General features: G+C 37.3%; 1 protein-coding gene across 1 annotated transcript in view; it reads left to right on the top strand.

Moving 5' to 3' along the window:
• The window catches only part of EXOC2 (exocyst complex component 2), a 113147-nt gene that overhangs the window by 42998 nt on the left and 47824 nt on the right, over positions 1-22325 (top strand). The window contains exons 11-15 of the mRNA XM_010181255.1: positions 10327-10448; positions 14390-14514; positions 18520-18588; positions 18838-18995; positions 22015-22136. Coding sequence (XP_010179557.1) covers positions 10327-10448; positions 14390-14514; positions 18520-18588; positions 18838-18995; positions 22015-22136 — 596 coding nt within the window. The remainder of the gene's footprint in view (positions 1-10326; positions 10449-14389; positions 14515-18519; positions 18589-18837; positions 18996-22014; positions 22137-22325) is intronic.

Genomic DNA, 22325 nt, shown 5'->3' with positions numbered 1-22325 from the left:
AACGCTATTTCAAAAAAGATTATTTTGTATATCAAACATTTGGAGGAAGAGGTGGTTCATAAGGTTGGCACCCTAATGAAAAAGGGCATTAAATCTTTTTCTAGGTTTCCCTTTTCAACAGGGATAGTAGACGTTGTTTCTAGCAGATGGTAGTCTTCATATTGCGGATGCTGGAATATGCAGACAGCGATTACGGTTCCACCTTGAACATACTAACAATTTCTGGCTATTCTTAGCTCAGTTCTTCTGCTGACTGTAAATCTGTGGGTTAAAACTGACTGAGTCAAAACTTTTCACCATAGTAAACTTAGACCTCAGTAGCAGATTGTATTTATTTTTGCACTTGTGCACAGATTTTTTAAGTTTCAGCTGAGTTTGTGCCAAAGCATTTTGCTGCTGTTTTATTATTTTTCAATGCAGAGCTGTTTTCTGAGTTGTTACACATTAATTTTACTGGCTGAAATGCATTTGGAATTGGAAAAAACCTTTTGCTTTTCTTACCTGAAAAAATGTTTGTAGAAAACTCTATTAGACATTCTGGACAGGATTTTTGTAGCTGTTTGTCAAACAGTAAGTATTATAACAGAATTTACTTGCTGGACATGATGTATTCAGGAAGGGAAGGTTAACATTCCAATTATTTAAGCTAAAACCCAAACCTGAGTGAATTCTAAAGAAAAGTTACTCCAAATTCAGTCACTGATATGACAAGCCAACAGCATACTCTGTGGGAGAAAATTGTTCTACTTGTCTCCATAGTACTAGGAGGTTGACTCTTAAGTCATTACAACTGAAATAATTTTCTTTTCTTATATAGGAATAGCGTCTTCTCTTGTCTTCTTTAAGAGATTTAGTGACACATCATCTCTCCCAGGCTGCTAGTAGTGGCAGTCAGGACAAATCCCCATTATTGATAAGAAGTAAATCTGCTATTCTCCATCTTCTGTAGGTTCCTTATCTTTGATGATTGCTCTCTTGTTAATAACGGTACTTTCAAGGCTCTTCTAAGTGTAGCTGAAGTGTGAATCCTTCACTCCCAGTAGTACTATCACACGAAAGGAGTTTGTTGTTTTAGGTTTTTGTTTGTGTTGGTTTTGTTTGGTTTTTGTGTTTTTTAAAGCCTCTGTGCTTGGATATTACTAGAGATTAACTCAATTCTGTAGAAATACTCTGCAGTTGTAAGCGTGTCTTAGAACTGTAAAATATCACAGCGTAGTACAATCTCTGATGCAGCCTGAAAGAAGCAGCAGTGGCAAGTTTACAGGGCTGTAACGATCATTGAGTTCTGTCCTGGAATTTGTTTCTGGAATTAGCAGGAGTCCTGTGTGTTTCAAATACTGTCTGTTTCCAGTTAATCCAGCTTGTGTTAATAGTATTTCCAAAAACTGAATGGCATATCAAGCTGTGCTAAGATTTGTCAGATAATTTGTCAATGTGACTTAAAAGCTGACAACTACCAACAGCAAATTATTCAATTGGATGTTTCCTTTGATTTTACTAGACAATTATTAATCATAAAAGATTGAGTAATCTGATCATTAGCTAATTGGTTGCATTTATTTCTACAGGCACAAGTAGGATGGGGAATACACAGTTCTGTGTATGAAGGACTTTACAGCAGCATTTTGGAGTGTATTTCCCTTGAGGAATATCTTTGTATATGTATTAATGCACTGTTTCCCCTCAATTTTAAAGACCCCTGTTGGTTTGCTGATTAGCCTTGAATTGTGTAGGTTAATGTTTCATTACACGCTCAGATATGGCTGTTGTTACTCACCAATCACTGCCTTTAGCCTATCTGTCTTTTGCTCTGTATAGCCATAACAGATCTTTCTCATTTGTGAGGTAAAAAAAAAAAAATATGCAGACAGATGATGTTCATCTTATGACAAACTGTTAGGATCCAACCCCACGTGTTTTAACGAGGGAGTGAATATGCATATATGACAGCAGGTCAAAATTTCTCCTGAATACTCCAAATATAAGCATGCAGGACAAAGAGACCAAACAGCATAGCCAAAGTCAATAGTGGGAGCATGAGGCAGTACAGGGGATGCTTACATCATAAAGCTCCCAGGCTCTTGTCCTTACACTAAGCCATTCTTCTGCTTCTTCGATGATCAAATTTTTCCATTAAGGGTACAGCTGTAGATATGGGACCCACATGCAACTGGCTGGAGCTCTAGCTCTGCTGTCATCGTAATGCTTGCAAATATGTGGATTTATTAATTTTTTATATTTTCTGTTTAATGTTTATCTCCCTTACTAATGGAATAGGCAGTTGTGCTCCTTTGTTGATTTTGAACCCTTATTTTTAATGGTTCTGAAGTTATTTCCTGAAACGTTGATGGATTCCTTTTATAAATATGATCGCATCCCACTGTTGGTGCTCAGTGGAAGAAGCTAAAGTAGGTAAAGCCAGCTTGCTGCTGCTACCTAGTATGTAGATATCTTAGAGAGAGGGAGATGCATGAGACTGAATAGATAGGAAAAAGGACATTTTTGAAGGCTATGGAAAATAAAGCTTAACGTGAAAGAGCACTATGCTTATTCAAAATAGTATTTCTTAAATCTCTAGCAAGAGATAGTTGAAAAATAAACTGGGTTGTGCTTTCATTTTGTGCCTTGTATTGGCTGAAGTCTGAATTGCCTCTTCTGAACTTTGAACTCATCATTTGTGGAAGTCTGGGGACTTTCAAACCTGGTACCTGGATAGTAAATCGTTTCGTTCAATAAAGATTTTACATATTTGTAATTTTTAGCTTTACTTGGCAATTCCCCTATTACTAGGGCATAATTGTAGTTTTTCACTATGGCTTATGCTTCCCAGACTTGTTGGAGTACAGGAAACATGGGGGATATAATGACGTAAAATGGCATGAAAATAAATGTAAATAAATGAGGTTTCGTTTAAAATTTGCCTGGGGCACTGGGCAGATAGCCAAAATGAATTAAGAAATAAGATTCTTAACATGAGTATCAGGGAAAGAAGCTATGGAGGTTAAGACTGTTTTTTGTGTGGCCAGTGGTTATTTGCTTAGACTTTAATAGTGGCTTAGTAGGTTTCATGATCCTGAGCTAAAATGCATAGGGTCTCTAATCCAGTTACCATCAAACTGACTGAAAAAGTCTTCTTTTCTTAGGAGATTTTTTCTGAGATATTATATAGCGTTGTTGCAAATAACCTGTTAATGCCTTCTAGAAACTAAAACTGTAAATGGGAACATGAATGTACTTGTAGCGTGATCTCTCTGCTGCCCTTTGGATTGCAAAATATACAATATACTACCTATTAAAATTCCCAACATGGAGACGGGTCTTGAAACAATCATTGTGATTTTTGTTGTTGTTCTTACTGCTGGAAAAAAAATGTAATTTTTGCAGCACTCGGAGTATGATGCACAGCTCTCCAGATACCATAAAAAACTATGCAGGGTTTTTCTGTGCTGAAGTAACTGCAGCTGTATGTAGTGTGAGGGAGAGAGATGGATGCTTAGACCACGTTGCTCTTTCTTCTGAGCCACACTGAGATTCTATTCACCTTGCAATGAATGATCCATCTTTGTTAGATCAGACAGGCCGGCAAGGCTTGTGTCAAAAGGGCCTTTTTCAATTTGTTATCCTAGCAGCTGGTTCTCTTCCATTGCCTTTGCTTACTGTACATCTGGAAGAAGACTTCTTGCAGCTGGGAGCCATTTCATGTCTAAACCACATCCCCTGTCCGTAGCAGAAATACCCTTTTGACAGCAGATGTCAAGCAAACCCTTAATGGGTTATTAATTAAAAAAAAAAAAAATTAATCAGTACCAAATTTGACACTGAATTTGTTTTCGTCTTTTACCACCTGTACCAGTAAATTTGCTGTTAGAATTTTTAGTAGAATCTGGTATGTTCAGAAATGCAGGAAGCATTCTTATTTTATATAATACTTTCAATAGCATTTAAAGTACTATAAAGACAGTAAATATTGTGGCAAAAAAGCAGTACAGGTAGTTTCAAATAAAAATTGAAAAGATTAATACTATTGGAGAGAAAGTGAAAGTCTTCTGCAGACAGAGTTTTACCTTGGTGTCTGCTCTAGTCTTTTATGTCCTTATTTGGGCAATTAAGTAAAAGCAGGTTGTTTTCAAAGTTGCTGAAGAGCTTAATGTCCACTTGTGTGTTTTACCAGTGCTAGTAAAATGACGTCATTTTTATTTATGTGCTGAACTTGAGGTGTTTGGCTCTCGCTTCAGTATTTTTTGGCCTGCAGGACTGACAATAAGGCTTACCCTTAGGCTGTGAAATAGTTAGAACACCACTAGAAATAGTTGGCCCAATTACTCTTTTAGTGGTAAACTAAAAAATAGTTTCAATATAAATAAATTTAGTATCATGAAGACTAGCCTTAAGATTTTAAAAAGCATTCGTTTTTAAATTATTCCAAAAGCCTTTTTTTTCCATGAAGTGCGGCTATTTTACTCGTCCTCACTCATCTCTCTGCTAGAAATATAACCCATTTTCTTGATCACTTAAGAATGTCGGATTCCTAATAAACGTAAGGTTAGAAAGAAAAAGTACTCAAGAAAAAGACTAAAATGCAGTCATTCATCTCCTGAGCAGGTTAATTTTTCGGTAATTTCTCCTGCTCGCCTGATTTCTTGCCTAGACAAATTGAAATTCTCAATGCGGTGTCCTTGAAAGGAATCTTAGCCTGGTAGTGTCGGTGCGGGCTCCAGGCACTGTGTGTTTGGTCAACAAGCAGCAGTGGGTGGTCAGGCTGTAGCACAGGACAAGGGCCTGCTGTGCACAGGAAAAAATGTTCAAAGGTGTTTAAGGGTGGTAAGGAAGTCTGCCGCCCTTCAGAGAGTCCGGAGGCTATAGATCACCCTTCCCTCGCTATTGTAGCCTGTGAGAAAATTCACTGTAAGATTCATAATGGATGAAAGAATACAGTAACTGTATTCACCTGGCTGCACACATGTAGGGTCTTTCCTTTTTTAAAAAAAAATTAATCTTGCTCATATACCTGCTGTGAGCAAGTCTGTGTAACGACTGCTGTTTGATTTAGCATGGAAAATCGCACTGAAAAACTACTCAGCCTGAGGTTGCTCACTTGTTAACAATTTTGTCACTGCAGAAAGTACTGGCACTACGTTATCCCCTGATCAACCAATATCTTTTGTAAAAATCTTTAGCTGACTGTCGTGTAAGCGATGCACTGGGCTGGCAAAATTGCAGACTGGCTGAGTCTGGGTTACAGAAGGGAGGCGAGAGATGTGTGACTCCCATGAGAAACCTCTGCTTGTCAGACTGCAAGGGGAAGAAAAACAAGCAGAGTTGTGGAGCCATGGATATTACAGAAAAATTTTTACACTCAGTTTGGAAATAGTTTTGAAATAAGAAGGTAAAGCTGCTTTTAAAGATTTAAATCATTGTTTTGCAGATCATGGAAAAAGTCATTTTAGGCAAACTTCATGTTAGTTGTCTTTTTTACTGAGGCTGCAACATGCAGGTAACATCTCAAAAAACGAGGTCAAGGTACGCACGTGAGCCATAGGTACTGTAGGCACATAGGTGCCCTATAGCAACTCTAGTACTGATAAACTTAGAGAAAACCTGCAATTAGTGATTAGCTCAGGTGACTTCTGATTTACAGAAAGTGAAAGCACAAATGAAACAAATTACCTCAGAAGCATTGTGCTTTTTTTTTCTTTTACGATCCATATTTTGGTGAGATCTTAATGCACAGGAGAGGTCTGAACAAAGCCACTGAATTATTTATATTTCACATAGTATCTGCAGGTTTTTATTTCATTCTGCATACCTTCAAAATATCTGTGCATAAAAAGTTGAAACCCAGTGTAATCCCTTTAAAAAAAAAATTAAAGCAATGTTAAGATCCTTAAAACTTCTTAGTTGATCTTCTTATGATTTTACATTTGTAAATGTAATAAGACTTTAATTATACTTCTAGTTTGTCATGACTATTTGGTAGAAGAAGAGAATGTAGTACATTTATTTTTCCTGTGTTTCCTTGGTTAAATATACACTTGGCACTGGAGTCACTGACAGATATGCTCTGTGTAGATACTGTATTTTGGAAAAAAATACTTCTGTAACTTCAAAGATGCAGTATGGTTTAAAAATTAAGATCTGCCAGGAATGCATTGTTCACACTGTTTATACAACATCTTAAAACGTATTAGCACGCTAAAATATTACTTTCTTGAAACTTTAGGTTGTTGCTGTCCTATATTCAGGATCTAGGAATGTAGAAATAGTACACAAATCGAATAATGAATAGGCCGTAAATTATTATTTGGGTAGTTTATTTAGGTTTATAAATATTTTTGTCTACAGTCCATACTAATATGAATTCACTGTATTACATTATGCTGCTAAATTTAAGCTGCTGACTCCAGAGAGAGAATGAGTTGGGATAGGAGAAAGGTTGTTTGTAAGTTAACTCTCACTTTTTTGCAGGATTTATGTGTTAGTGTGCAGTCTTCAAGCGCTATCTTCTGGTCGGGTGAAAGCAAAATCAGCTTGGCTAATGTGGTCCAGATGTTTATTAGTCCTGAGGGTGTATGTGCTGTTGTAGTTCCCTGGTGCTGTGTTATACTTGCTTGTAATGCTAGACAACCAATTAAGAAATTAGTTCATGTTAAACTTTCTTTTCCTGGTACGAATGCAAACTGATGATGTGGTTTTTCTGGTGGAACAAGAGAGTATTCTTTACATGTTTTTTGTTACTGGTGAATACATAAACCATTTGAGCAGCGTGAGGTTAGCCTATCGGCAGCAATGCAGAATTTTCAGGTTTTCAGCTACCTCAGGCAAATGGCTTTCATTGAACTAATTCACATTAAGGTGTTTGGGTATGTGTGTCTGTTTTTCTTAATTTTGAGGTTTAATTGACACTGTCATTTTTAAAGACCATCTGTTTACAAGAAATTCCTCATATTAACAAGGTGTTTGAAAGGTGAGAAGCTAAATTCTGTGCAAAGACGTCAAAGAGGGAAGTTTGGTGTATCTTTTTCTAATCGTGGTTTTTGTGAAAATAGCATTGCTGCACTCTTGGGGTTTGTTTTAGTATAGGTTTTAACTAGCAATGTCTGTCATAATTTTGATTTGTCCTACTTGGCATGAATTTTTTTGGGCCAAATAAAATGCAGATATGTTCCTATGGAAGCCCAAGAACTATGTGAGACATTTAAAATTCCTCAGGATCTGCTATGCAATTTTCATTTTATTCTGGGTGGAATCTCTGTAATGTATGAAATATGTGCTTTTTTCTTAATTTGGAAATGAATCAAATTGTTTTAGTTTTACTTCATTCTGTAAAGTTGCTGGAATGTTTTCACAGAAGTTAATTATTGTGAATTTATAACACTTAAGATATGTCTTAGAAGTCATAGGTGTTTAAATCATAAATGCCAATGATGTGTCACCTTGCACAGATCTATGCTATATGGGTAGCTAAATAGTACATGTCCATAATTAACTATTTGCACTTGCAGCATACATGCCTACTTAAAAATCTTCTGAAAGCTTTAGGTTTTTACTTCATGATTTTGTGGTTTTAGTTCATTCAGAAGGAAAAGTCTTTCCCCAAATTCTTGTTCAAACTCATTGTAGATTTTGTCTGTGGTCATGGTGACTATATCACTGCAGTGGATTCTGTATTGATGAAAATTCATCAATTATAAAGGTGTCATAAAGATGAGTATTTTTAATAAGTAGTGTACAAGTTAAATAGTGAACAGAATCATAATACAGGCTAAAGACAGCACAGATGGGTTCACTAAGTCAGTTAGTGCAATGTGTGGATCTCAGTTGTGAACAATGTAGCAAATTGGATCTATTAAGTGTCTTGCAGTATAGGATCATAGAACATTTCCTCTCAACCTATCGCTTGTTACTTGGGAGAAGAGACCAACCCTCACCTTGCTACAATCTCTCAGGTATTTGTAGAGATAAGATGGCCCCTCAGCCTCCTCTTCTCCAGGCTAAACAACCCCAGTTCCTTCAGCTGCTTCTCATAAGACTTGTGCTCCAGGCCCGTCACCAGCTTCATTGCCCTTCTCTGGACTCGCTCCAGCACCTCAATGTCCTTCCTGTAGTGAAGGGCCCAAAACTGCATGCAGTCTTCGAGATGTGGTCTCACCAGTGCCAAGTACAGGGGAAGCGACCACTTCCCTACTCCTGCTGGCCACACTATTCCTGATACAAGCGAGGATGCCATTGGCCTTCTTGGCCACTTATGCACACTGCTGGCTCACATTGAGTCAGCTGTCGACCAGTACCCCCAGATCCTTCTCTGCCAAGCAGCTTTCCAGCCACTCATTCCCAGGCCTGTAGTGTTGCATGGGATTGTTGTGACCCAAGTACAGGACCCAACACTTGGCCTTGTTGAACCTCGTAGTTGGCCTCGACGTATTGATCCAGCCTGTCCAGGTCCCTCTGTAGACCCATCCTACCCTTGAGCAAATCAGTGCTCCCACTCAGCTTGGTGTCATCTGCAAACTTACTGAGGGTACACTTGATCCCCTCGTCCAGGTCGTTGATAAAGATGATGGCCTTGACACTGAGCCCCTGGAAGCAGGACTGGCCTCCAACTGGATTTAATTCCCCTCACCATCACCCTCTACGTCCAGCCATCCAGCCAGTTTCTTTGCCAGCAAAGAGTATGCCTGTCCAGGCCATGGGCAGCCAGCTTCTCCAGCAGAATGCTATGGGAAATGGTGTCAAAGGCTTTAATGAAGTCCAGGTATACATCCACAGCCTTTCCCTCATCCACTAAGTGGGTCACCAGTATGAACAGTAATAAGATGAATGGAGGAACTGACAACTCAATGACAATGCCACAGTGGAGCACCACAGGAAATCTCTTTAAAAGTCATTAAAGAATTATGGAAGGAATAACTTCTTTCAAAATGAACTAAAACCCAATGCTGTCACCTATTGGAAGTTTGCTATAAGTTTCACAGTATTTAATATTGTTCTTTAAGCTCCAGCTGTTGAAGTAAAACGACTACATATATCTTTACTGCCATACTGCTCTGACATCAGCATAAATTCAGAATAAATATTCTTCAAATCCTTTTTACTTTGTGTTGCTTTTGAATCTGAGTATTGCAGTGTTACAGCTGGTGCTTTTACTGTGTGGCCTTCCTGTTATTTTAAGTGAATGGAGGTACTGATGGAAAAGATAAAGCAATGAACTCAAACACTGAGATTCTCACTACAAAATTCAGCATGAATTACTCAGGAGAGATTCCAGCATGATGCAAGAAAGATTTTTATTTTTTTATTTTTTTTTTTACTGTGAGAACAATCAATCACTGAAGTAACCTCCATGGGGATGTGGTAGAGTCCCTGCTGCTGACTGGACTGCTTGCTAGATAATTTCATCTGGCTCCCTTTCCCATAAAAGGTTGGACCAGATGATCTTTCAAGTTCCCTTCCAACCTGGATTGTTTTATAATTTTATGAATTGTGATTAATTTAAGTTTAGCTGTTACAGTTCAATTGACCAGTGCTGAAATAATTTCTGATGATTATGTTCAGAAATGTATCTCTAAGGTGAAATGCATAAAGTAACAATTGAGACTTAAAAAAAAATAAATGTTGGCAGTGTTACAGTAAAAAGTCATCATGGTCCACTCATAATTATATGGTGGCTTTCCAAAACGTACAGTTGACTCCAAGTATCGACCTCCGTCAGATTAGATCATTGCTTAGGACTTGCTAATAGTCACCTGCATATGGATAGGCACCCAAAGAAAAAATGATACACTGGGAACTGTTTTGTTTGTTCGTAGATATGTATAAGTACAAGATGTGCACTAACATACAGTGCCATTAGTTCATCTGCTTCACGATGGGTGGATTCTTCCTACCTGAACTCTGTAGAGGTCAAACAGCAAAGAAGTAGCTAAACACTCTGCCCTTCACTGCTTCAGCTGAAAGTACAGAAAACTTCTGCTGTTGAAGACATACACCAGAAAAAAGTGTGGGCCATGTCACTAATGGCATAAACACATATTTATCCATGGTTTTCAAGCAACTAATTATAGGGCATTAATTAAAGAAAACCCAGGGAAACAGACCAAAGAATGGTATTTCCGACATGGTACTTGTGGTTTTGGCTTTGCTACAGGAGTTAATAGGGGTGTTATAGAATAGTGTTCATGTAGATGGCCAGTAAATAAGCAAGATTAAGAATGTTTTTGTGAGATCTTTTGTCTTGTTTCATTTATGAATTAATTGGAATTCCATATGCAGTTTCATGTCAATTGATATGCAAAATTATTATATCTTTTTTTTCCTCCTCTCTCTAGGCTCATTGCTTCACAGCCCCATGTTAGACCTGGACAGTGATGTACGTCCATCACCAATTGGACATCTCAGTCAAACCGCTTCATTGAAAAGGGGCAGCAGCTTTCAGTCTGGCCGTGATGATGGTAGGCATCTGGTTTATTTGGAAAAACAAAGCTGCAGTTCCCTATGTCTTGTGTGTGGTGTAGTAAAAAAGCCAGCAACCTTGAACAGAAACCCAGATTCTGTGTGTTTGTCTTGGTTTGTTACCAAATGAAATTCTTTCTTCTCATGCATTAGCATTGCTTACTAATGGGGTTCTCTGTGGTTTTTGCAAGCAAAGAGCAGTTCATAGGTGAAATCTGCTTCTTAAAATGTAGTCAAGGTAATAAGACTCTATTTTCTATAAAAACAGAATTGTTTTTTTAATATATGTAACCACCTACTGCTTACCACCTTTTGCTGTTGTCACACCATTTGCGTGTGTTTGCTAAGATGGCTCTCCTTACATTTACTCCTTCTGTGACTTCCCATACCTGGTCCTTGTTCTCTAATTCTGGAAACCCAAAAAAGGAAACAAAGTCTGTGACTAAGCTCAAGCAGTGAGTGTGTCCACAACCAGCTGAGCCCTTGTATGTTCTAAGTGTCTTCAACACCCTTGTCCAAACAACTTCACTTCAGGAGTCTTTCAATGGTCACATCACAGGAGACAGAAAGCATGTTTTTCACAGGATAGGTAATTTCTTACCAAAGTACTTTTTTTCAGAAAGCGAGTTTTTATGTAGAACTTTCTGTCTTGATCTGCTTTTCTGTTGCTCTTCTCCCAGTTCTGTGGACTTCCTTGAAAAACCATCTATATCTATCTGGACTTTTTGAGTAAAATGAGGAATGAAGGGAATTTTTCAAGAACATAAAATGAAAAATAGTGAGAATTGTACATTCTTGTACTGCCACAGTGTACCTTCACACATGAGACAATTAATTACACAGTCTCTTCAAAATACACATGTATACCAAGTAATTACATTACTGTATTACTGTTACCCTAGTGCTTCTCAGCCCAAAGCCTTGCATGATGTTGATTAACAAGTGTTACAGAGTAAAACAGTAAATTGCCAGTTATTGTTGGATACCATCCACTAACAATACACATGCCACACTTAATGTAGCAAGCAACATCCAAAATCCAGTTTATTTTTCCTTGTTTGAATTCTTTTGCATGTGTCCCTGCTTCAATAGTTGCATCTATGGGAGACAATTCCAATTCAATTGGTTATCATTGCTTTTGGAGTCCTGGTTGTTAATCCATAACCTTCTACAAACTGGAAAAGAGAAGTCTTCAGAAAGCTTTGCAGATTCTGTAGCCACCAGTTTAAACCAAAATTGAAAGGAAAACTGAAGGATCGATGGGAGCATCATAATAATCCACTGCAAAGACCCTAGGGTTAGAATGAGCTGCCTCTGATTTGAGTTCATGGTTGCCTAGGTGCATGTGCCCACTACATACCCTTTGAAAGCTACCATCCTTGCTCTTCTCTGAGTGGAGAGCGAAAGCAAACCAACCACTTATGATACCTGTGCAGGCGCTGCCATTCTAAATATGTTATGAGCTGCTCTGTTTTCAGGTTGCTTGTGCATCCTTTTGTTTCATATCAAATTAGAGGAATGGCATTTCTGAGATCTTTATGGTGTGGTTGTTTGTTTTTTTTTTCCCCAATGTGAGTGATCGTCCATGAAATGGTTTGAACAAATTACTTTGAATTCCAAACTGCAGCATTCAAATAACCTTCAGCTCTTCCTTGAGCTTATGTTCACAGGGATATGCAAACAGTAGCTCTACTTTCATCTTTAGGATGTTATACCACAGATTGTAAAAGAATAAATAGAATAAAAGAAATTTTCTGCTTTAATAGAGATTAGAGCTTTCTCTAGCAACAAGGACAAAATATCTTGAATTTATGGCCAGAATGTCCTTTTGACATGATGTGCAGTGTTTTAGTACAATAAATATCTGCTGCCTACAGACTAGGGACTAAGGCAATCTCTGAAATAGGCCTGAAGTATGCTTCCTGGAGGGCAAAAGAATCATACATAAAGTGAATCTTGCCAGTGTGTTTCCAGTTAGGAACAGGCATCCCTGGTTATAGTCTTAGGTTGGTACTGGAGCTTTTGGCAAAGATGGTGTTTCTCAAAGGAGCTAAAATCTTTTGGTTAGAACTTGGGTTTGTTGGCATTACTGTTGCTATAGCAGTGCTGGCACAGCTCCTGGCATAGTCACAGCTTATGTTAATAAGAGGAGATTTTCTGCAACTGGGTCCAGAGCAGTTCTCTGACAGTCGGAAACCAAGCTGACAAAAGTAGTGCTCTGACACCCTGCCTGTGTCCACACTGTGAGCTTTGCTCGTTGAGCTTTGACATTTTCATGCCTCCTAAACAGATGCATCACTATCAGCAGAGTTACGCTTCAGTTATGCCAGGGTCTCTCTCCAGTTCTTGGGCTTCCATTGTAATTTTTTGGATTTTCAAATACTAATCCAGAATCCCTAAACCTCCTAGCCATGAGGAAAAAGAACATTTTGGGTAGTGCAGATGTTTATTCTTCCTCTAAAGAAATGGACCATAATTGACCTGCACCTTGACAAATGGATGCTGCTGAAGACATGCTGTACTTCAAGAAGATTCAAGACTGGCTAGCAACACACTAAAACAGGCTCTGCTGAGGCATTCCAGTTACCTAATATGCTGTTAGACAGCTGTTTTTGCCTAACTGGTGAATTCCTGTTCTGTGTATGCACTATTCTCTAGCAGAGTAAAGACAAAAAGTGCTATTTTGCCCAACATTTTTCTACATTTCTACAGAGGATAATATCATATTTTTAACTATCATTTATAAAAGACCAGAGTTTATACACAAAAAACCCCTGCACCAACAAATGTGGACCTCTTTAAGTGTCCCTGTTTTCTTCTGTGTTTTTTTGGCTGTCTGGTTTCTTTGGGTTTTGCTGTTTGGTTTGGGGTTTTTTTTTTGGAGGGGTGGGCGGGTTGTGTTTAGTTTGGTTTTGTTTTTTTTTTAAGTCTGACTTCTTTTTTCCAAGTGTTCTAGTGGACTCTAATTCTTGAGGCGAAATAGAAGTCTTTTATCACTGATATACTGATAGTTCATTTTCTTAAAACATCATAATCAAGGAAGTTTCAGTCTTCAAGGCATATGGTTATAGAACAGTATTCCGCTGTTTCTTTTCTGTGTTAATTAGTATTTTTCTTCTGCCCCTTTTCAGCTTTCTCTTTACCACTCCACCTCCCTTTGCCCCATTTGATAAGAAACTGAGAAAAGTTACCTGCTGCGAAAATGAAAGCTATTTTCCTAATATGTTTTAATAGCCAGTGTACCAGGAGTGTAAGTCGATTCATGAAGTGAGAGATGCCACAGTGTTATATGTTATAATAGTGTTCTTCATCCAGGAATCTCATTATATAATTAGCGATAAGTTTGAGTTTTAACAACAATGTTGGAGTCTCCTCTGTTTTTCAGAGAAAATATTTTGCCAAACAAATAAAAATACAGAGGAGAAGCTGACAACCTGCCCCAGGCCCCAATGGAAATTTTTTTTTGAGCTGGAAACAAAGCAGATCTTCCAGTTTCCATTGTATGCCTTAATCATTAGCCCATCCTGGCAGCTCTGTATTTCCAGCATCACCACCTGGTTGTTTGAAACTTCCTATGTCTTGATTGCTTTTATGTTACCTTACTTTTTAGCATGCTTTGAAGACAAAAGATGGGCTGAATGAATTGTTAGGTGGATTGCATTAGATACCCCTACAAAGAGGGCCTGTTCTGTATATATATTTTCGTAGTGCTGGCACCTCTTAAGCATATAAGAGGAGAAGAGCGAGCTTGTGAGTGTACCAATTGTGTACATGTATATGGTCCAGGCTTTAAATTTTTCCATTCCTACCTGAATGGTTTTTATGTATACTATATTCTCACTTGTGTAATACAAAGCAGTAGCAAGCTAGAAGTTAATTTTTTAATTACTAATTCAAAGACTTTAAATTTTGCTTTTTCCATCCCCTCTCCCTCTTTTAGCTTGGCGATACAAAGCTCCTCAGCAGGTTGTATTCGTTGAAAAGTTGACAAAACTTGTTTTAAGCCAGCTGCCCAACTTCTGGAAGCTCTGGATTTCTTATGTGAATGGAAGTTTATTCAGTGAGGTATGGATTCTTCTATTTAAATGACTTTTAAGTAACAAAGCTCCATAATAATTATGTTTGAAGCATTATATTTCACTGGAAGAAGTGACTGGACTTATTTTAATCAGAGAGGTTTATAAAACAATTTGTGGACTCTTACACATTTGAGAGATACTACCTTGACTAGTATGGTGTCTAGCAATACTAACCTATAGAAGTGTGATTTTCCTTTTTACTTTTAAAAGAATAAAAGCATACAGTGGAATTACTTAGAATTTTGACAGTGTGTGTTCCAGATGCTGGAGTAAATACCTGTGTAGTTTCACCTCTTACTCATAGCTGGCCAGCTACCTGCCCTTCATTGCCAATTTGAAGAAATAGCAAATTGCATGAAGGACAGAGATATGTAAAAGACAAAGTCATACAGAAAAAAATAGTTTCCTTTCTCTGGAACAGGAGTACTCATTTCTCAAGCTTTAAGTATTTGGAAGTGAGGATAGATTCTAGGCCAGAGTTGCAAAATGAGCAGGGCCTGGGATGGTATACACAGATGTACTATAGGGAGTCTAGTCTGGAAGTGCAGTCAGCTGCAGTCACCTGTGCTTCTAATCCTTCTTGATCACATGATCCAATTTTTACAAATTATGTAAATTTAATCTTGATCATTCAAGAAGCAGGGAAAAAACTTCATAATGATTCTTCATGTGCCATTTCTATATGCACACTGTTAACAGATTTTGAAAGGATATGTTTTATAATTAATTTGATATGGGTAGTATACAGCTTACATAATCATTACCAGACAAATACAATAGCTTTGGAGTTTGTTATTGCTAGAATTTCGTGACAGAATTAGATTATGTCTTACAGAGAGTTCACTTCTGGTCCTCAAGCCATGTTGTTTCTTCTCCAGAAGGAGAACCGTAGTGATGGCATGTTCCCAAAGAGCAAATCTGACTAAGATATACGCATTGAAGTGTAATGAAAGGCAGCTCTCTGTTCTATCAACGCATAAGGCACTAGTTCACACCTCACCTGCACAGCTATCACTGAGAAGTCCTGCTGACTGCAGTTTGGACTTACTCATTCTGAGTCCTAAAAAACTCTGCAGACAAGGTCTGTACATAATTGGGATAATACCTACAGAGGAGGTGGAAAATAAGCAAGCTTTTGGGCATGCATATTGTTCAGATCAGCGTCTATATCGAACCTAAAAGTTTGTGCATCTAAAACTTCTCTATTTAACTGTTGCTATATCATTTTATTTGTTGAGATTGTTTTTATTCTGCCATGCTTGCAGTACCCTGCTGTGCTTAAATCCTTAAGTCATTGCAGCTACAGTATTCCACTAGAAAATTATCCCTAAAGTAGAACTACAGCCATAGATATCTACTGTTCTTTGCAGTTTTAGTAGAACATAAATATAGACCTTAAGAAAAGGATATGTGGAAGCTTATTTTGTCACTTTCCTTTTTTCTGACAAACTAAAGAATTAATTTCTTAAGCAGTCAATCTACTTATTGCCACTGTCTGAAAATCAATATGTTTTCATATTATTATACTTATAGTTACTATAGCCCTTTATATATTGAACACAATATAAAGAGCCTTATAGCTCCAGTGAAATAGATACTATTTTTTTACATGATAAAATCAAAAGAAAGATATGACATTTACTCATAACGTTCAGTGAAGGAAGTAGAATCAAGACGAAACCTTAGTAGTGTTGACTTTCACAAAAATAATTAATTTCATAAGGGAAATGACAACCTTTATATTTGACAACAGTACCACTGGAAATCAGAGTTTACAAATTCACCTGTTATTGTGATTTTTTTTTCTCTGAGTACAGTGAAAAAGAAAGCAATTTCTAGAGAAGCTGAGAGTTGAACTGTAAATGAGGTCGAGAAATTCTGCTTGTGAAAATGACAGCAAGTGGAAAATGCATGATCTTATGTCATGTCTGAACAAAGCATTGCTTTCATATGTTTAAAAAAAAAAATAGAAGGAGGAGGAGGTAGTCTTCCTGTTAGTCTTTAAGGTTTATCTACTCTTCATCTGTTGGACCAGATTCTGTGCTTGTGAGAAATTAACACCCATACATTTGATTTCTTCTGGTCTTTATGGAGCCCCCTGAAGTTCTTGGCGAGAGAGGTGAAATGGTGCCCTCAGTTCCTTTTGTGTGTTTTGCATGCCACGATTAACTGGGGATGAGTAAGAGAGGAGGGATGCATAAGCTAGAAGCTAGAGCACCTAAGAATATTCACATCACATTCAAGACTTCTGGTTTATATGTTTTTCTGTCAGTGAGCGTACAGATCTTAATTGTCCATGAAGAAATTTCTTTTACCATGTTGCTTGCTATTTATTGTCATTCAGAAAACAAGGTGATCACTACAGTTTTTAAGAAAAGTTCTGTGAAAATGGTATAGTATAGGGTCATTTCAGTTAGCTTATTCAAACCTTCAAGACTTTTTAAAAATGTGGGAAGAAAATCCCCAAATTTTAATAACAAGCTGTATTTTGTTCAGTTTGTAGGTTTTGGGGGGGGGGGTGTTCTTTTTTAGTTCTGAAGGATTAGCTGTATGCCTTAAAATATTGTCAGTTAAAGATTTACGTGGTATTTTCAACAGTTTAAAAAGTTGAGTTCTTTGAATCACTCTAGGTGAAGTCTCATATGTGAGTAGTAACCGTTGCTCTTACCACAAGATAGTTTTGGTCTGTCTGTGCAGGAAAGGTTTGAGGTTGGTCTTCAGCAAAACCACTAAGGAAAAAAAAAGATACAAAAAAATCCGTGAATTTTTTTGTTGTTCTTTAATCCAGCTGTAGAAAATTGTGAATTTTTAGTTGATATCTGAGGTTTAAAGGAATACAGCTTACTTTCTTTGTAAGGCTTTAGAAGAGAGAAGTGAGTATTATATATAGCAATAACTCGAGTGTTGTTTTCCTTGTCTGAAACTGTAATTCAGAGCTTTAAAGTACAAGAGTTTCATAGTTACGGTTTTTCCAAAACTGTTAAGCAGGGTTTTTTTCTCTAATTTTTACTCGCTTCAAAATTACTTATTTTGCCTTACAAATCTGAAATGCTTTAGCTAGAGAGGCAATTTTCATTTAGCATTTCAAATTAGTAACTTGAAAGTAAAATTATTCTCTTTGAAAACACTTGTCATGTTATTGCACTTCTTGTCCAGTAGATGTTGCTGTACATACATAGAATAGGAGATTTTCTAACTAATATTCTACATCTGCACTTAACTTAGTATATGAAATAACTTTTTTTGGTATAATTTACTCTGCTGTGTTCTCAGTAGACTCCACAGAAGGCTAGAGATACAAACAGGAAGACTATTAGTCAAACCATGTTTTTCTTCAACTGTCACTGTCGCATGGAAAGTATACTCACGTTCCTCAGTTTTCAAAGAAGTGAACTGTCCATGAAGATGCTGAGTATTTTGCAGGGTATCTTTTACAGTTAGCTGAATTATTTAAACAGCATTGTCAACAAAATGCTGTTTCAATTAAAAAATAAAATAAATAAAGCCCAAACAAACAAAAAAAACTGCTCAGCCCTCCCCCTCACAAGTTACAATTCCAAATTTCCCTCATTCTAAGAAGTGTCTCCCACTTCACATTGATGTTCTTCTCTGGGCAGCTTCCATGCTGAAAAAATAAGAGTTTCTTCATATAAACTTAATGCATAATTGAACTATATGTTTTAGCTCTCCATAACATTGCAGTGAGAAAACTTTGACATTTTTGTGTTGATGAAGTTACTCTCATACTTGTCTCTGACTTTGTCTTAAATACATGTTGTTCCTCAGAATTAAACATTAGTGCACTGACCTACAGTAAGTAGAGGTTATTGATTATATAATCTTTGCTTATTGAGTTGTCATGGGTTAGTTTTTATAATTGCATCATAAACTCCTCGGTTTTCACTTCTTCACTTTGAACCCCCCCTTTTCAGAATTATTTTAACAGTGGTTATAAGATACTTACACTTTTCAATTTTCTCATTTTCACAAGACTGCTGAAAAATCTGGCCAGATGGAAAGATCAAAGAAAAACGCTAGGCAAAGACAAAACGATTTCAAGGTAAGTTATGGAGGGAAAACCGTGTTTCCTTTCAGTTGTCCTTTGTGGCAAGATACTTTAGTGTCACCACCTTGAAAGTCAGATTCCTTAAATCATTTGTGTGCCCTTATACCTCCTTCTTTACTCTCTGCCATCTGGAGCCACCTGTAAATCATGTATTCCAGGCTGTTGTGTTTAGCAAGTATGTGTCTGCTTAAGCACATGGATAGAGCTTTTAGCTTGATTTTTCTTTTCCTTGTTTTGATGCAGAAAATGATCCAGGAAGTGATGCACTCTCTGGTAAAACTTATCCGTGGAGCTTTGCTTCCATACAGCCTCAGAGAAGGAGAATCAAGACAGTATGGTGGCTGGGAGATGAAGTCTGAACTTTCTGGCCAGTGGCTAACACATGTTATCCAGACTGTAAGGTAAATGGATCTGTGGACCCACACAATGATGCTGGTCCTGGAATATGTGTGCTTTAAGACAAATTGCTTTCTTTATTGCATTAAATACCCAGAATAATGAGAATGTTAATGTTTTCAAAAAGAGGATTACAAAAAAATTACTTGTAGAAGGATTCTATATGCAAGTGTATTTAATAATGTCTTATGATATAGCCTTATTATGTAATGATATATTCATTTTTTTCCATAGCATCTTATGAAAAGTTTTGAAAAAAATATTTGCCTGGCATACCATAGACAATCCATGAATGAAACAGGATTTGATTCTTTAGGGTAGAAAGTAATTATCTGCTTCATTGTTTGCTACACATCTTCCCATTTCTGACATAATGGGTTAAAATATCATACTTCTCACTATAGTATCATTCTTAAATTATAATTTACTTTTCCAGTTGTTTTATGACAGGTGATATTCCTGCTTTTAATGTCATTCCGCTTATGATTATGTCTGTTTATAAACTTAGTAATGTGCACACCATTAATTACAAAATGTCTCATTAATACACAGAATTTGCTTCCATATGTCTATGGAGGATATAAGAATTATCATTCTCTTCTGGAAACTTGAGTAATACCTGGTTATGATACTGTACTTTTTATCTGCTGTTTTCAAAGTAAGTAACAAGTGAAGGGCAGAGGAAGAAAAGAAAGGGATATAACCACATTTAGATATTGTTATTGTGGATGGAGCTAGCAGTGACACACACCTGTCTTCAAGTCTGCTCAACACTTTCCCAAAGTCTGTTGTCAGTTACATTATCTGTACTTTAACCATTTAGAAAAAAAAGTTTCTTATTCTGGCTGAATTTTATGGAAAGCTTCAACTGACTTGGCATTTGATGAAAAGATTTAAGGGGGCAAGGGAACAGGCTTTGGCATCAGTGTTGCCTTTTTATGAGAAGCAATCCAATTCCATTCAAATTATAAAATTCTAGAATTTAACACTTGCATATCTGTAATATTTGGCTTGGAAACTTAACCAACAGATTCTCTGAAGTTTAATTGTGTTTCAGAGACCTGCCATCTGAGGTGTGATCCAGGCTGAGTTGATAGGATATACAAAGGCTCTTTTTCAGAGAATCTCCTCTTGCTTTCTGGCCACTGCCCTGGTAATGAACAACTGAACTTAGAGCTGAGGCAATTTTCTCTTTCTCTCCCACTCTTTTCCCTGCCTCATGTTCTTACTGATGACTGTGTTGGCACTTTAATAAAGTGAACTAGACTAACGCAAAGTGGTAAAAAGTAAAGAAGAAAAGGGACAATCTGCAGAAGAGGGACTGAACGTACCATGATGGGGTACTGACCATTGATGACCAGGTCAGAAGATTTTGCAAGTGCTCCAAGTACTTTTCTTTTCAGGCCTCCACACTATGACAATCTAATAAATTCTTGTGACTCACATCAATGGTGAAGACGGACTCTTCTCATGAAGTGTCTACACATTGCATAAAAACTTTGGTGCAAAGTTATGTAATAGCTTATTTCTGTAGTTTCAAATGTAAAGTCATTTAAGCACATGATAGAATTTTACTCTTTTCAATCATCCCACAAGCGATTTACCATTTTCTGCTTGTATTTAAGAAGGCAAAAATTTACAAAATTAGATAACAAGGAGTTGGCTTTATGATCTTAATTTTTTTTCTTGTTTATAAGTATCACACAGCTTAGTGATACTAAGTGGGCTGGTTGCACAGTCTTTCACTTGTATGCCACTCTGTCATTGCCCAATATGAATAGGTTCCAGAAGATAAATTAGAGCTATGTGTTAAAGTGAAGCCGTTATCAGTAAGACTTTTGCCTTATTGTAAGGATAGAAAGACATATATCTGTTACTGTGAGTTATATGAGGAAAAAGATGATCTTAGGGTTGTGACATCTGTGTCCTCCCTTGGAAATGGAATCGACTCCAAGTGCAAGACTTCTGTGCAGTCTAAAGTCACTTAAACTCTCACAGATTGGTATTTACATCCTGTGTTTCCTGGATGGCTGAGATAATGCAGATTTATGATTATCTTCTGATGCAGTAGTTGTGCTGAGCAAATAGCATTCTGGTTAACGGTGGAGTTTTGATAGTTTATGCCCAACACCAGGGGTAAGGAGCATACTGGTGCGTGATTGGAAATGTTTCACTTATTACATGAACTTCTTTGCTTGTGCCTCCCTACGCATGTTCTTTGGCATTTTCTAGTACCTGTGCTTTCCTCAGTATTAGCAGTAGTGCAGACAGCAGTGACTGCAGTTGAGTTGTGCTTGCTTAAATATCCAAGAATTGGATAAACGCAGTGAACTTCACTTATGCCCCTAACTCAAGTCTGAGCACAACTGTACCTTTTTATTTAAAAGCTGAAAAGCTGTTCTTTGCAAGCAGCTGCTCTCTTACTATTTCTAAGGAAAAAATGGAAATGAATGTTTCCACCCTCAGCTGTAGTAGCTCGTGATTCATGTTCAGTTGGAGTTGAGAGCAAACCAGTGAGTGAATTCACTCTTCAGTCTGCAGGTGATGCGGTTGGTATATTTTGGCTCCTTAAATGTGTGTACTTTTGGCAATCTGGTGCACAGCCACATCACCATTTATGGCAGTTTGATGGCTGTTACTGTTGTAATGCCCCTGTTGTGGACCTAGGATTTTATCTAGGCATCCCATAAAAGCAGCAAAAAACCTACTTCTGCTCCAAAAGGATCATAAGACAAGAGATGGATGCAGAAAGGCAGGTGGGGAAGTACAAGGTGGCAGTGGGAAAGGTTGGCATGTTGCTGTGATGACATTATTGGAATGTTACAGAAAAATAAATCTGTATTTGCAAGCTTCTGAATTAAGTAAACAATCTTCTTTGAATGGGATAATCAGTTTTCAAAGATACTCTGTGGAGGAAGCTACTGTATTCGCATACACAGAAAACATCTCAAAATTCAATGAAGTTATATCAGTTTAAAAAACCGTGCAGATTTACACCTCAGTCTAACTTTATTTGCTTTCCAGGCTTAGTTCTGAGTCTCTTACTGCACTGGAGATACCCAATGATATGCTTCAGATCATCCAGGATCTTATTTTGGACCTTCGTATACGTTGTATTATGGTGACTTTACAACACACAGCTGAAGGTAATAGAATCTGACTGCAGGTCTCTTTGCTCACTGTTTTATTTTTTTTGCCTTTGATTAGGCCAAACCATGTTCTGGAAGATAATCATGTTCATTACAGATATGGTAGTAACAGTGGACTCCTCTGAGTTCTGTAGTATCTCACAAACCTAAGTATTTAGCTTTGCTGATGGCAATGTGTGTTTTGAG

This window comes from Mesitornis unicolor, unplaced genomic scaffold (genome assembly GCF_000695765.1).
Source record: "Mesitornis unicolor isolate BGI_N332 unplaced genomic scaffold, ASM69576v1 scaffold2463, whole genome shotgun sequence".
Lineage (NCBI taxonomy): Eukaryota > Metazoa > Chordata > Aves > Mesitornithiformes > Mesitornithidae > Mesitornis > Mesitornis unicolor.
This window is presented reverse-complemented; position numbering and strand designations above follow the sequence as displayed.